Raw genomic sequence first — 16104 nt, forward strand, 5'->3', positions numbered from 1 at the left:
CTGACCCAGTTTCTGCAGCATTTAAACTGCCCTTTTCAAAAGGGGACATTTCTGGCCTTTGTGAGCATTCTCAGTGTTGCTGGGATAATGTGGCTGATCCCGCAGATGCGGGTAGTCGCTTTAAAACAAACACCCCTGCCCTGGTCCCCATGCTTTCAGTCTTGCTTGGATTTTTTTTCTCTCCTTGTAAATAAAAACAATTATTCATGCTTTCTGGTCATTGAAGCAATGGGCTGTGTTTTGTTGTTCGTGGAACAATTACTGAAACGTTTGCTGTGCAGAAAGGGCAGGGCAGTGCCCAGCCATATAGAGTGTATGTTTCCAAATTTTAAGATGGGAATCTTTGCTTTTGTTCCCAAGCTGAGGAATCTTGTTTGCGACTTCGAAAACTTCAGGTTGTCCCATGTCATCCATGACCATGTTGTGATGCCTGACTTGGAGGTTAAGTCCTTCTGGGTGTGCGTACTGGGTTGGGGACAATGCACATAGTTCGAGCACTCATATCTTCTTTTTTTTCCCTCTACCCACTGAAAGCTTGCAAGCTGTGAAAAGGTAAGATCAGGTGTCGAAAATGTGACTTCGTGGTAACTGCAAATCCACATCACCTACTGCTGGCTGTGGTCTGGGGCAGCACTGTAAGCTTCTTTATTCCCTCTTTTTGCCATATTCCTGCCAAAAGCCACATCTTCCATTTTGACATGATAGAATATCTGCCTTAAAAAGCCTCGTTGCTCCTTTTTTAGTGTAAAATATTGCTGTGGAGTGCCAGAAGAAGCCTCTTGAGAGGCTGGATGCACTTGCCAAGCTTTATGTCTTGCTCTTAGTTCGGATGTGTGTCCATCCATGTATCCAAATGCTCCCATAAGAAAGTGCAAAGTGCTGTGTGTCAGTCCTGCTCCTCAGTCTGCCTCTCTGCCTATGAGAAGCTCAGCTGGCTTCAGTGGGACCTTTGTGCAGGTTCCCATGCAGGACCATGGCATTAATTTACTTAGCTTGCAGAGGAAGAAGTGTAGAGAAATGTATGGCCAAGACCAGTTAAATAGACCTTTTGGCTGCAAAGGGGTCTTTGGCCTTTCTGGAAGAGCTTTTCCTCTCATGGGTAGCTTGCGAAACCCCGTGTGGGGCATGCAGAATGAAAGTGCATCCTTTGTTGCAGTGGAAGCAGATGTTTGGTTTGAGGCTGGTCAAGAAACTAAAAATAGCATTACTGATGCTTTGTCTTTGGTTTCACAGGTGAACATTTCATGTTGGTGAACTCTGATTAGCTTCCTAGCTTTGAAATAAAGGAGGAAATGCAAAAATCTAGGGGAGGTGGAGTTTTAATATTGTAGTTGATTGCAGGTGCTTTTTTTAACTGGTATAAAATTAACAAAAGCTGACTTCCTGCTGTTTTTTTCAGCTAATTTTCCTCCTTTTCCTTTCCTCACCAGCTATCCTGCTGAAGGAAGCAAATGTTAACTTGTGGGCTTTAGGTGCCCCTTGCTGGAATTCAGAGCCATAAAATACTTGAGGTTTCTTTGGTGGTAGACGTTTTGCTCATAAGCCTGTGAAACGGGCTGTGTTTTGTATGGCTCTGCATTGTATAATAGCAGAACGCTGCAGCATTTTGTGCGTCAGAAGAAATTGGCTGAGAGCATATGCTGTGCATTGGCTTCAACAGATCCCAGATGTTTTGTAAGGACCTGGTGGTTTCTGTGATAAGCTTTGGAACTGCTAATCCTGGTAGTGCCAACTTTCTTTTTGTATTTTTGCCAGTTTGGATTTTCTGGTAGAAATTTTTTCATATCTGTGTTTCCTTTAACAACGTAATCTAGCGAATTATAAATACACAGTAGTACTTAGGAGTAAGTCACAAATACACCGTGAGCATGCTTGCTTTTATTAATAGCACTAAGTCATGGAGCTGTATTTCCATTTTGCACACCACAGCCCAGAGTGATGAGTGACACAAGACAGGAGAGCTCAGCAAGCTGCATTTTTCAAAAGGGGCAGCCGGGGAAATTTTGCAGGCTGTCTGCATGGTGTTCTCTCACCATGGGGGTTTACTGGCTTTAGTGAAAAAGTGGAAATGATCTGATGCTGTGGAGGATTCCCCCTTTTTTTTTTTTAATGACTGCAGGAGAGGATGTACTTTGAAGTATAACCAGATTTTTGTATGGGAAGCTAGAAGAGAAAAGGTCCTTGTTTGAGAGCAGGTTAATATGACTGTGCTGTTGAAGCACAGAGATGAAGATGAAAATGCACAGTGCCATCAGTTAATAAAATGCCAGTGAACAGTAAAAATGGTCTGCAATTTCTTATTGCTATTTTAAAAGGTTCTGTCTGTCTAAAAAATACCACACATCACATATGGCATTGATTCAATGAATTATTGCACCAGAAAAAAAAAAAAAAACAAACTATGTCATATGACATCAAAACATTTTGATGGGTACTAAAGTGGATATAATAAATCCCAACTGGGAAGGGTAGAAAACAAGAACAAAAGAGTGATGCTTCTGTGAGATGGAGGTGGTGGTTTGGGGTTGAAGCTACTTTTTCAGGGGTGCTATTTGGCTAGTGGCTTAACTTAAACTTGTTATCGAGAAGATTGGTAGTGGGCCCTGGGGTGTGGGGGAGCAGCTTTATTTCCCTGCTGTGCATAGGGTGACAGTGTGACCACAGCTTCCCCCTGCAGCACCACACTTAAGGTACCTTTAAGAAAAGTGTAGCCTTGTTTCTTCTCCTTGTATTTGTATTTGCATCAAATTTTCACATTCATATAGTACAGCTTGTGAAAACGCATTTCAATTGCAAGAAAATTTTTGTATTTTTTAGAAAGCTGTTAGGTAGTTTAAATTTGTGGTAGTTTGGACATGCTTCAGAAGGTCTTGTATAAAGTTTCTACTGCTAGAGGAGATAATTAAGTTTTTAATAAGTTTGGCCCTCAATAGTGGCAATACTTTCACTTCTTATAAAATTGAAACATAGCCCTGAGAAAGCTGGTCTTGATCTGTTACTCAAGCAAATGTTTGGTAAAAGGATTTTGCAAGTAGTGCATGGTTTTAAGTTTTTGAGGGACTTCCCCAGCATCTTATCAGTTTGTAAGGTAAATTACTGCCAATGAAGTGAAACTGTATATTGGAGTGTTTGCTTTTTTTGCATTTGCAGAATTTGAGGCTGTCTGTAAAAGTGCTGTGGAGACACTGAGCTCATTTTGGTTATCTGTCTTCATACACTGGCTTAAACAAGGCATGGTGTTGAATGCTTATAGGTAAATTACTGTTCTGAAAGGTTGGTGCTCAAAGATTATACTTTGTTTTTAAAAATTTGTGCTGAAGTTCACAAAAGGGGAAGAAATGCAAAGTCCAGATTGATGTTTTCCACTGTTGGGTATTTTTTGTAGCTTTGAGACATGATCTTAGCCACTTTTCCATAACTTCTTTTCAGGGAAACTGGTATCAGGTGCACTGTCCAGACCAAGGGGGATAAATGAAAAGCAGAAGTGACTACTTGTTAAAGTCCTAGGTCTGAGTTTTCTTGTATTTGCTTTGTTTCCTTTTTAGTTAGTATTTTTCTCTTTTCTTGGGGAGGGGCAAGGCAAGGGCAAGGATAGTGATTTTTTAAAGCTCTGTGGGTTCAGTGTAAAGGTTTCCTGTGGGCTGTTGAGATCCACCAGGCAAATGCATACTGTCCTACAGGCCTGTACTCTTTCATTATAAAAAGAAACTAAAAGGCTTGGATTAATGTAGAAACAGCAAAAGGCAGCTCCCATAGGAAGATTATCACTCTTAATTATTAAGCAGGCCAAGCTTATCAGTGACCACAGAGCTCTTTCATGCATTTTGCTGAACTACTGTAACTTAAAATGGTTTCTGTCAAGATAGAAATTTTTGGCTGTGCCTGGTGTAGAAAAAGGAAATGGTTGGGTGCAATGATATTTGACAAGAATGTAACTTCCTATTGCTGTGAGCTTTGCAGCCCCACAGGGCTTCCTGTCAATGCCTCCTGCTTTTCTCGAGGCTGGAGCCAGATTCTCTGAGCTGGAGGAAAACTAGTTTTCCTGGCATGTGAAAGTGAAACACTTGAAGGAGGAAAGATTGCTACTGACTTGACTGAAATTGGTTCTTTGCTCTTCAGCTTGGGGAGGGTTTTTGACTAAAATTGGGTGTGCCTGATGAAATGAATTTTTATTTTAACTTTTAAAATAGAATTACAATTGGTGTGTTAAAAAGGTGAAGTCTGTTTTCACTTGTATCTCTTCCTTCTTTACTCGTAATTGTTCTGTAGACACATGAAGGAACAGCAAACATGTTCATTGTTACTTTTGTGGGAATTAATTTAGTTGAGGCAGGTGTGATAGAATTTGTTTCTTCTGAAATACCTGCCTCTTGTATTGTTCAATTTGTAATTGTTAGTACAGGATTATGCTTAGAAACTGCCCTTGCTACTAAAATTTTTTGCCATCACTTTGCCATTGCAAGGACAGAAATAAGGGCTTTGCACCCTACTAAGTAAAAATAATTGTGTTCTTTTTAGGTACAAGGCAGGTGGGTTTGTGGTCTATCTTCTCACTTTTTTAAGGTTCTTTTATCCTGCCTCTTTCACAGGACTGTGCTGTGAATTTTGACTGCTTTCAGTAAAAGGCTTTGAAAACTGTGGGTCAGGAGCAGTCATTTAAATTTCATGGTATTTCAGCTCAAGGCTTGCATTGGTGCTTTGTTTCTAGCCAGAGAAGGCAGTGTGCTGACAGCGTGGAAGCCTTTTCTCTAGGTACTTCTCCATGTACCCTTTCTCTAGGGTTCATGGTTTCAAAGTGTCTGGAAAAGGCTGTGAGCAGTACATCTCACTTGAAAGTGTTTCATTTTCAATTCAGAGATGCTGGGCAGGACTGTGGCTAGGTGGCCTCATCTTTCAGAGGTGTGGAGACTCAGCTTGTCTTGTAAAGGTTTCGGGCTGTGAGAGTTGAGCAGTGCTCTTCAAAAAGCAGCCATTTCTTTACATGTATTAAATACGCCAGGGTGCTTTGGGTTTGACTACCTTTCTCTATTCTAGTTAATTAAGGTAGGCAAAAATTAACATCTCAGCAATTCTTTGTGATCTTAGTGGCAGTTTTTGAAAAACAAACTTGTAGTATGCAGTCAGTTTAAATGTTCTTAGGTTTTGGGGGTTTTTTTTGAGGGTTTGGCAACTACAGGGTAAGCAAATTACTCAAAAAAATGAATTTGCCTAAAAATTTTTGAGGTTCAAAAAGAAAAAAAAAGGCATGTGCTGCCTTCAATTTTTGGTTTTATTTTGCAGCTCATGGGCTAGAAGCAGTCTTCAAAGAGACTGAAATGCAGTATTTTCTTACAACCCCACAAGTCCAGGATCTGGTAAAGACAAAATGTCAAGAATACCAAGGCTCCTAATGGAGCCAATACTGTGTTTGTATTAGGCAAGTGGCTCTTATAATTTGTTTTGGGAAGAACTTTAAAAAAGCAAAGAGTAAATTGTATTGTTTCTGCGATTTTAATTTTAATGGATGGTTGCTGACTTTTTTGAAAAAGATAAATTGTCAAGAAGCTTAAAAAAGAGAAAGGCAAGCTAAAAGTTTTATTTGAGGGCAGTTATCAGAGTTTACCTCATGAAATATTGCAGAGAGAAAAGGCAATTGTTGAATTATATGAAGCCAAAAGTAAAATGAAAGTAGATGTTCTGCCTGCCAGGATATTTGGGATTTGCTGGCAGCAGTAGAGGTGCTCCAGAGGAAAATGTTTGGTAAATTTTGAACAAGTGGGCCTGGTACAGTCATCCAAAACAAATAACTTAGTTACTGTCTGTCTAAGATGCCTGCAGTGTACATGGTCCCCCTGGATCATCTCTAGAGAGTGTTGGTTATTGCTTGAAATTTGGGTGACCAAAGGATTTCAAAGAAGAGGTTTTGGAAAATAATTTCAAATGAATTCAAGACATTGTGAATCAACATCTTAATTTACTACAGATTTCAGTTATTCAGAAGTTTGGGAGTGATTTATGTGAGGGAGTAATTCTGTTCTGCTCTTAAACATGCTTTATTGTGCTGCTCCTGCTACTAAAATACAAACCACAGGCACGGCTGGGAAAGAAAGCATTTTATCTTCACCAAGATACTCAGTATAGCACTTTGTGCCTCACTGATCATCATCTCCTTTAGATTTCTTCACGAGTCTTAATCTCTTTTTTTTTTGGTCTGCATTTAACTTCTTTGGACTTTTCTCAAGGAAACTGCTTGGTTGTGAGGGTAGAGAGAAAAGCCAAGTTTTTTTAATCCGTATCCTTCCATTTGCATGCCATTGAGAAATGTGGCTTTAAGGGCTGTACTGTGAGGTACTCTAAGTTTGATCATTGCAGTTTTGTTGTTTTGTGGAAGGAAAAAACCGAAGCACTGCTGGCTGAGGTAACCATTATGCAAATGGTTTGTGTAAAGGCTATGGCAGATCTTGGTAGGAAAAGGGACCACAGGCAGTGAGAGAAGACTGCCCAGGAAGGTGACTTGTGGCTGTGGAAACACCCAGGCTGGAGTAGTGGAGCAGAGGATGCTGCTCAAGTTGCTGGAGGAGAGCAATGCTCAAGGGACCAAGTGGAAGTAAGAGAGAGTGGTTTTGTGCTTAACACATTGAGCTAGGCTTACCTACCCCTTTATTTCACTGTTTCTGTAAATAAACAAAGTATCAGCTCATTGAAACTTTTATGTGCAGGTCTTAGCTATGTGTTGCTTTGCCAACTTCAGTAGTTTAAGAAGTAAAAAAGAAAGAAAATAAAAGGTTGCTAGACCTGTCTTCCTCCTTAAATTATGACTTCAGCCATAAATTACAGGATTTGTTTTTAGAAAGACTGTTTCATCCATTTCACCGGTTTCTTTTGGTTTAGCTGCCCTTTCCTATTTTCCTGTAGCCAAAGCATCCAAAATAGCAGGTATGCATTCACATGTTAGTTGATAGGTAACACTGTTTGGCCTTTCCTGCTTTCCACAGTGTAGGATTCAGTCCTTGATGTACATAGTGTGCTTCAGAGGAAATAAAGGTGACCATCGTTCTTCCAGAATCATAGAATGGGTCAGAAGGGACCTCAGTCTAGTTCCAACTCCCCTGCTGTGGCAGGGACACCTTTGACTAGACTGGATTGCTCAGAGCCCCTGTCCAGCCTGGCCTTGAACACTTCCAGGAAGGGGGTGTCCACATCTTCCCTGGGCAACCTGTTGCAGTGCCTCACCACCCTCACAGTAAAAAAAAGATTTCTTCCAGAAGCAGCACAGCTCTCTGGTAGAGCATCTAAGTGAATTCCTAATGATGGGTTGCAAATCCCATGCATTCAGAAGCAGTGAGTCAGTCCTCCCTCTCTTCCCTTAAAAAATGTGGTGCTAAAAATAAGGCAGCCCTTAGACTTCTAGGTTTCCAGTGTTCAAAATTCATATTTGTGTTCTTTTACCTGTTGGTCAATCTTTAAAAGATAAAAGACATTTAGAAAGACTGAATGGTTCATGTGTTGTCACAGGTCGGTACAGGGCTTCAGGAGGTCCTGTGAGTCTCTGGAGCTGAGGTGACAAATGTGACTGCTCTTCTCCAGGTGCCAGAGCCTTACAGGGACACACTACATATAGCTTGCCCATGAACATGCAGGGTTATTGCAAGTTGGATATTTTCCTGGTTTCTGAGGACTCTTTCTACCTCTAGGAAGGAAGTTAAGGTTACAAAAAAAACCCCCTAAAACTATTCCTGTGTCTGTTTTTGGCAGAGTTGCCTTGATAGTAAACTCAAGTTTTAATTTTATATTTCCAAACCATTTCATAATCTCTTTCAAAGCTACTGTGCATCTTTCAGGAGCTGCACTTTAATGTTCCTAATACTGGTTGGTGCTTTTACTGCCTTTGACAATGGGAAGTTGAGAGAAGAGAGGGACTAGGGATGTGACAAACCAAAACTTTGTATTAGCTCTGCATAGGACTTCAATTCAGCTGCTTTTTCTATTTCTCTGTCAATTACCTCTTAATTATCTGTTTTCATTTGTAAAAATAATTTCTTTGCATCAGCTATAATCAGAATGATTAGAAGTATCTGGGTTTGGTTGTTTCTGTATGTGTTCCATTCTGCTTTTTATTTATCAGGTGTGGTCTAGAGGAATGAATCTAAAATCAGTCAGTAAATGAGGGGCTTTATTTCCTTTTCTCTGTTTCAGTTTGCATGAAAAATGTGCTTTCCTGTACAATACATACACACTTCCGTATCGCAAAACCTCATCTTGTGCGTTCATTAGTATCGCTGCATTGGTGGTGCAAAGTGCCAAAATGCTCAACATAAGTAAAATTTTACTTTTATTAATATACTGAAAAATAAAACAGTACTGCCTAAGCAGAGTCACTCTAAAAGGACCTCTTGTACGTTTAAGAATCCAGTCCTTTTTGCATGCTGCTTCCATGAAAACCCTGCAGCCCTAAAGCAAAAGACCCAACAATAAAATGCCTTTCCCCGATTTGCTTTTTCAGCATCTGCTAGGAACAAAGGGTACAAAAAGGAAGGAAGAAGAAAGGGAACCAAGTAGCAATTGTGATTATTTTCAACTGCAGATGTTGCTATCTGAATCATCAGATAAATATGCATGCTAAGATAATGTAAAGTAATCAGTTCAAGTGAAGAAATAAAGATACAAAGAAGACTTAAAGGAGTTCATAGAAAAAAAAAGCAACACTGGGATAAACTTACTTCCAGGAAATGTCCTTCACTCGCAGTCAGATGCAGCTTAATTTGCAGATTAAGTGTTTTATATGTATAATCAGATGAATTAACTCAGTTTCAAAGTTTCATTAAAAAAAAAAAGGCCAAACAAAAAATTCCAATGCAGTCTCCTGCTGTCTCCAGCAATTTATTCAGAATAGATCTGCTCTTTTGTTTGGATTTTTAGGATAAATGTTTCTCTTGTGATTTTGACCAGTGAAGTATGAATGAATCTCTTGTGAAGAAAGATCTCTTTCTGCTGGACTTTGGATAAAATAAAAGATTTTGCTTATTTCAAACAAATGTTCGTTATATACATTGCATAAAAATATTAGGATTTGGGACTGTAAATACTGACCTGGTTGTTTACTTATATTTACTTAATACATCACAGACTAACAAGACTGAAAGAAGCAAGGGCAAAACAATTTCAATGCTATGTTTAACAGCACTCTCAGCATCCCTGTATTAGCATCTCCTTTCGTTAGTCCCACATCAACAGGACACCAAAATGTTCTTTCCTGAAGCAGGAAATGTACAAGGCTGGAACTTCTCCATGTTCAAGCACCTCTGGGGCTTCTGAGTGGAGGGAATATGGTAGCTTAACATTTTACGGCTCATGCACCTTTTAAAAAAACAACAAAATCCTAAAATTGCTGCCCTCAAGCTACATGTTTCTCTGCTTGCACAAGTGATTAAGGATGTTTGCATTGCTCCATCCTGCTCTTTTTCCCTGGTGTCACCCCTATTCCTTAACCCACCTTCCCTCCAGCCCCCTTTTTTCAGCTCCCCATCCACCTTTCTCCCCAGCAGCCATTCCTGATGCTTGTGTGCATGCTCAGGATTTGTCCCTCTCTGCTCTGTGTTTTCTGCAAGTGAGGGTGATGAGCTGGAGGTTTTGTGGGCTCACCCTCACATTTCCTGCCAGAACCTGTCCTCAAATCTTCCTGGTGCTCTGGGTGACCATGTGGTGCCTTCCCTGACCTCCTCAAAGTCTGTATTTTTCTTACGCTTTGTTCTTGCAAATAGATGGTTCAGGGTGTCAGGGTTTTAAATATATCGTGTGGATGGAGAGGAGGAAAGGCACTGAGTTGTTGGGCTGGGAAGTGATAACAGCACCATTTAAACTATATTTTTGATGCATATTGAGTGTTAAAAGTAATTGCCAAGAATTTCCTTCCCCTCTTCTATTTCTTTTTCCTGTTTCCCTCCAGTTCACTTGTGCTTAAAAATATCTTCTGAAATGTTGGAATTGTATTGCTCTATCAAAATCTGTCATTTAGAAGATGTTGAACTGCTCTGCCAAAAACAAAGAGAGATGCCATGGAGTGTGGGGTCCAGCTTTGTTAGATGGCATGCTTAATGGACTGTTAGCAGATTTTAAAAGCAATGAAAGAGTAGCTGGAAGCCAGACTTTTTCTGTTGTGAAGAGGGCTGTTTCTCCACATTTGTTGTTTCAAGACTTCCATTCTTAGGCAGATATTTCTGCCTTTCCCAAGCCTGTAACATTCTCATGAAAAGATCCATGTACTTTTTTTGGACATATCATCTGTAACTAAAAGAGCAATTTTTGGTGTAATTTGAGGTGAATCTGTTAGTGAGATTGTGTTCTTGGGGAAAAAAAACATAATTCTTTTGTTAAAAGTGACTTCAAATTTTAAATGTCTTGATAAATTGCCTCAGTGTTTATTTGTGTGTCAGATTCCTCACAGAGATCTGAATTGTGTTTGGAGCATGAGGATGCAAAATGGTGTTCTGCTAGCTTCCAGCTGCCTTTTAGAGACAGTAACTGGAGAAGTACACTTCTAATGTAGATGGGCCTCTTTCTCTGTATAGTGATGCACTTTAAAGTGCATCCTAGTTGTTCGAGTGTCATGAGCAGAATGTTCTCCTGTCCATTCCCATTATTCCAGCCTGTCGTCTTTTCCCTTGAGGGGAAAAAAACCAACCCAAAACAGTGGTAGTTCTCTTCCACTAGTTCTGTTGTTGAAGAAACTCAGCTCTCAGGTTATGTTTTGGCACTGCTTTGGGGCTGCTGATAAGTGGTGCAGACACCCTGGAGCTGGACAGTGGGCTGGGTGGTGGGCATGGTGCCATAGGAATGTGGCTGTTCTGCTTTCAGGGCCAGGCTGGGGCTTGAAGTGATTTGGCAGCTTTTGTGGGGTGCAAAGCAGAAGCTGTATATATCTGGTAGTCACGGGACCATTCCTGGTTGAGTGGCATGCAGGGATGCTCCAAAGTTATCTCTGTGCTCAGGAGCCAGCTCAGAGCCTTCAGAGGTTGTTAGCTGAGTCTTGGCTTCAGCCACCCAAGGTCCAGGCTGCCCTCTCCGGAAGGAATAAATGGCACCTCTGGGATCCTCCTGCTGCTACTCTCAGGGCTTTTCCCATTTTGTGACCAGGAGAGGGTTGACTGAACAATAGTACAGTGTATTTTTAAGACCTAGTGCTACAGGATGGCAATGTTCACCTAGTCCAAATGAATTGCAGTCTCCTACATCCACAGCTTGATTTGCACCCACCTGGTGCATTTGTTACCTATTGCAGATAGTGAGGGATGTGAGGAAAAGAGTTGATGCTTCTAGAGTTCCTCAGAAGGAGAGTTAGTAAGTCATGGAGAACTACTGCCAATTGCATGAAGTAGCAAAGAGAGGCACTCAACTTCTTGCTGTTCTCAGCAAAGATTTTTCTGGTGAGAAAAGGTATTTCAGCAATACCTGTAAGATGCTAGAAACTTAAGCAGTGGTGCGATTCAAGGTCATACTGTAGTGCATAAATCACTGGCTTAACTTTTATTCTGTTGTTTATGTGTATGCATAAAACAAAAGGATCTGAGGACCTCTAAGAAATGTGTATTCCCCAAATGTCTGTGGCTTTTACTATAGCAGTAATTTGAATTTGTATGCACTTACAACAGTACTCAGACTTACCTTCTGGGTACATCCCTGAGGCTGATTTTTGGAAGAAGAAGGTGCTGGTTGCTGCGGTGTTTCTAGGAATGGAGCAGGAGCTGGCTGCTGCAGAGACAAGGTGGTTGGAAGGAGACTGTCACTAGCTGCTCCTCAGAAATGCTACCTGGATATATTACATTCCACCTGCTACAGTAGTGAGGGAGTTTTCTCCCTTCTATGATTCTGTGTTTTCATAAAAATTGGGGGTTTTCATAATAATAAACATTATTTTTCCTGGCTGGTAATAAATTATGATGTCTGTTGCTTGGAATATAACAGCAGGATTATGCACACACTAATAGATTTTAAAGGTGTAATGTTACAGAACTACATTTTTAAATTGGGAACCAATTTACTTTATTACCACAAATTATGCAAAGCAGCTGGATAACTAATGAGACCACAGTCCATCTCTCCCTTCTCAGACTCATCCTCGCTAGGATGCTTATTAGCATTGTCCCAGTAGAGATGAAACTGGTTCTGCCTATTCAATGTGCAGACTGCTTCTGGGGAAGCTTTCAACAGAGTAGCATTGGGTATGCAGATAAAATGAACAAGTGCTGGGCTTCTTTTTTACCACTGTGGTCATTGGGACTTTTGGAAGACAAGTTTTAATTGTGAAAACGGTGAAGATATCTTGGAATTGCTATGTTACATGGTATCGAGTTATGTTGAAATAAGCTAAAATTGTGCTAGAACTGATGGGAAGTTCATTGTGAATTTTTGTAGGGCAAAGGAAAGATGATGATACATGTGCTTCACAGTATTTCTTACTCTCTTTTGCACAGAAGAAATGAGCAGGCTTTTGCATTAAAGCCACAGCTACACAAGCACTTCTTTTGATATCAGCCTTTGCCCAAGCTGCTCTTTACTCCTCTACCTCTTGATTTCTCATCTGTGCTCGTACCAGTGCTTGCATAGATGTCTCATTGGTGAGACAGGGGATCTGCTCCAAGATGATGTAGTTTTCATTTCTCAGGACTCTTTCCAATTGTTTTCCCTCTTTAGTTCACTGCACAGCCTCAGAAACAGGTGTATCAGCATGACTAGAGAGATCTGTGCAAGGAAGGGAGGTTCAGAATGTGAAGAGTTATGAGCCTGTAATGTGTCTTCCCTCCCTGCAGATTGTAGCATCATGCCCACTAAATATTAATTGTGGCTTCTTTTCCCTTCTTTTCAGCTTCTCAGCAAAGATGCCTCCAAATGGGAAGGCCTTACATTTTCACCCATCAGTTCTGCATTTTGGAATGCAGTGAGTATCTTACATTGTTATTTTGGTTAATAATGCAGTGTGGAGGAACAGCTCCATTTGGGTAAAAAGCATTAGCTGGGATCATGCTATTCTCTAAAAAATACAGAAGTAGTAAGTAATTGCCACAGAGTTGGAAGTGCGTTTCTTGCCTTGCAATGTTTTGTAAATTGAAATCAACATAGTTTTGTGAAGGAGGAAAAGTTAATAGGGAATATAATGAATTCTGGGTGTACAGTTCAGGTGATTTTGCAAGGATATAAAATAATTGCTTTATGCTGTTTGTTTTTTGAACGATTGCCTTTCTAGTAGAGGAAGATGTTGTTTCCTTTAAATTCTGAAAACAAAATCCAGGGAGTCCCAAGCCAAACATACTGGTAGAATAAATGAGATTTTTCTTAGTTCTTTTTTAAGAAAACTTAAATTATTCTTTAGTGATAGTCAGCCTTTGATCTATCAGTAACTGAAAAGAAACACAGTCCCCTTGTGAGTAAAAGGAATGTTTCAGAGGATGCATTGGAGGAATGTTTGACATGTTGCGGTTTAGGATGTATTAGCTAAACCAAAAGCCTTAAGAGAACCATTGCTTTACCTGACAAAATAAGACTTTAGTTATTTAAATCTTTTTATTTAAAACTTTGTGCTCTGTAAGGGTTATTTATTTTCTTCAACTCCTAGTGACTCCAATGAGTTTTGCCTAGGTGTACCTTTCACATCCCCATGTTACGTGTTTGCCTTTGTATACTAAAGGCAAAATTTGTTTGGCATGTTTCCAAAGATTAATTACAAATGAGTAATTGTTGCAGATCAACATGTTTTAGAGTGATTTGTGTTTGTTGCTATTTTCATGCACTGCCTGAGCTTATAAAGTGAATAATTTTTTTCTCTTTTTTTTTCCCCTGTTTTAGGTTACTGGGGTTACCCAGAGCTAAAATGCTGCATGCCTACAACCCTAGTAGAGATAGAGATGTTGTAGTCAATTCAGTGTTTACAGCTACTAGACAGTTTCATGTGTCTCCTGCTCATGGCCGGGTGAGTGTTGATGTACATTTGGAAACTATGTAATGGCCAATTGCCAAGCCTTCGTGCTTCCCTTGGCATAAGCTCTTCATTCTGTGCTGTTGTGCTTTTTTGTAGGACCTCCAACTCTTTTTCTGTTTTTTTGTTCACTTCTACTTAACTTGTTTGGGAGAAGACACCCAAAACCTACAATAGGAAATGTGTTTGACAGTAACAGAGGAAGATAAGAACTTTTCAGTGTTAGGCTGTTTAAATCCCATTCTGCTCTAAGCAGCATTATGCAGTAATCCACAGGCATGTGGGTGTTTTGCAGCCATGAATTTTCAGTCTTTTGAGTGGCCTTGCATATTCGTCAGAAAAACCTGCAGTGAAATGTTTTATGCATTTTGTATTGCAATTATGAGCATAATTGCCTTTATGATCTAAGACCATTTTTTAAACTCTGATTTTTTAAACAATGTATAACAATATAATGCATGTTAAGAATGAATTGCTGTGATCTCACTTGGATGAAGCCCCGTTTTTATCCTCCACTGATGTGCAAAGGGATTTTACTCTGTTTTCATCTGATTTTTGCTTTTACTACAGCTGAATGGGTATTACTGTGCAGACATAAATGGCATTGTTCTTCCAGACAGACTATCTGGTTACTAACAGTGTTGCCTAAGTTCAGCTTTGACTCATTTGACTGTGTATCACAGGGGTATTGATTGAGTTTGCAATAGCCATCTATCTCTGTATGGAGAAGTGTTTCTATGCACATGGAAGCTGTTGGTGCTGCATGCTTAAGATCTTTTGCAAAAAGCAGCTTTGACTGAAGAGGCCCCATGCTAGCTGAGAAACTCCAACCGTAATTTGGCAAGCAGCTGTGTGGTCTTCGTTCTTCTCTGTAGTAAGAGTTGAGAGTTGTGCACAGATGAAACTTCTCAGCAGTGAGGTTCTGCTTAGTGGGATCTACAGATAGAAGTGTACTTGTGGAAATGTTCTCTGGGCCCTGTGACTGAATGGTGGGAGTGTAGTCAGTGGCACCAAGCAAGCCAGCTTCTTTGTGTTTCTGCAGGTGATTCCAGCGATGGGAAAGATGTCTTTCAGAGTACTCTTCCTGCCCACAGAAGAAGGCAGTGTTGAAAGCTCATTATTTATAAATACCTCATCTCATGGAGTACTTTCATATCAGGTAACTACTCTTATTTTTCATATGGGGGAACTACTCTTATTTTGGATTTACTTGTGTTTTAAAAAGTTATTTTCATAATTGTAGGGACTTTAAAATTTCATTGAATTCCTGATACAGATCAGGTGGGGTAATGTTAACATTTCATCTCTTTTACCAATTCTTGCTAGTGTCATGATCACATACATGGGTATGGTTAAAATTACTACTGTTAGGGGGGCTACTTGTGATAGTAAAACCAATTGTATTTGTATGTGTGTACTTACAAGATCATGGTCTAATTGGTTTCATATCTTAGTGCAGTCTAGACAGTACTGTGCTGGAATGCATTTGTGAGGAAAAACCCATTAGGAAATATTTTAGGTTGTTTTCAGCTACTCTGCAGGATTTTATGTAAGCACATTGGGGATGTAGCACAGGGTGAGAGGTTTAGGGCCTTAAAACATTAAAGTCAACATAATGGTTGTACATTAAAACTGTCTGTTTTCTGACTAACTGATGAATTCAAAAAGGTTTAGCTTTTTAAAAATTTTATAAGGCACACTATATACTCCAAATTGTTGGCTTTTATTAATTTGTTAAAGAAAAATCTTAACTCTGAATTTAAGTAATTAAAAAAAATGTCAGCTTTAATCAATCATCAAGCTATTTCATTTCTATGCTTTGATACTGTGCTGGAAAACAAAGCTGCTTAAATAGAAGCTTAGGTAAGTTCATTTGAAATACATGGGGTTTTAATGCAAGTGTTGCATTTACCTGGTATTTATTAGAGGTAATGCCACATTTGGCAGGAACTTTTCATCAAGGATGAGGAAAAAGTGCATTATAGAGTGATTGACCTTTTCTTTTTGACATCTCTCATCTCCCTGTGTTCCCTCTTGACCCCTTCATTTATTGCTCAGTCAGCTTAGCCTTTTATCAACAAGTTGCAGGGAAGCAGTTTCAGTGCCACCTCAAAATTGGTTTGTTTCCTGTTGGATTGCTGCAAAAATCAGTAGCA

At 39.8% G+C, this 16104-nt stretch overlaps 1 protein-coding gene across 4 annotated transcripts in view; it reads left to right on the top strand.

Moving 5' to 3' along the window:
• TMEM131L (transmembrane 131 like) overlaps positions 1–16104 on the top strand; it is a 79247-nt gene that overhangs the window by 21751 nt on the left and 41392 nt on the right. For all 4 annotated transcript variants that reach the window (XM_085058540.1, XM_085058542.1, XM_085058541.1 and 1 more), the window contains exons 4-6: positions 12842–12913; positions 13819–13942; positions 14991–15107. In XM_085058540.1, coding sequence (XP_084914666.1) covers positions 12842–12913; positions 13819–13942; positions 14991–15107 — 313 coding nt within the window. The remainder of the gene's footprint in view (positions 1–12841; positions 12914–13818; positions 13943–14990; positions 15108–16104) is intronic.

Source organism: Lichenostomus cassidix, chromosome 4 (genome assembly GCF_008360975.1).
Source record: "Lichenostomus cassidix isolate B80296 chromosome 4, HeHo_3.0, whole genome shotgun sequence".
Lineage (NCBI taxonomy): Eukaryota > Metazoa > Chordata > Aves > Passeriformes > Meliphagidae > Lichenostomus > Lichenostomus cassidix.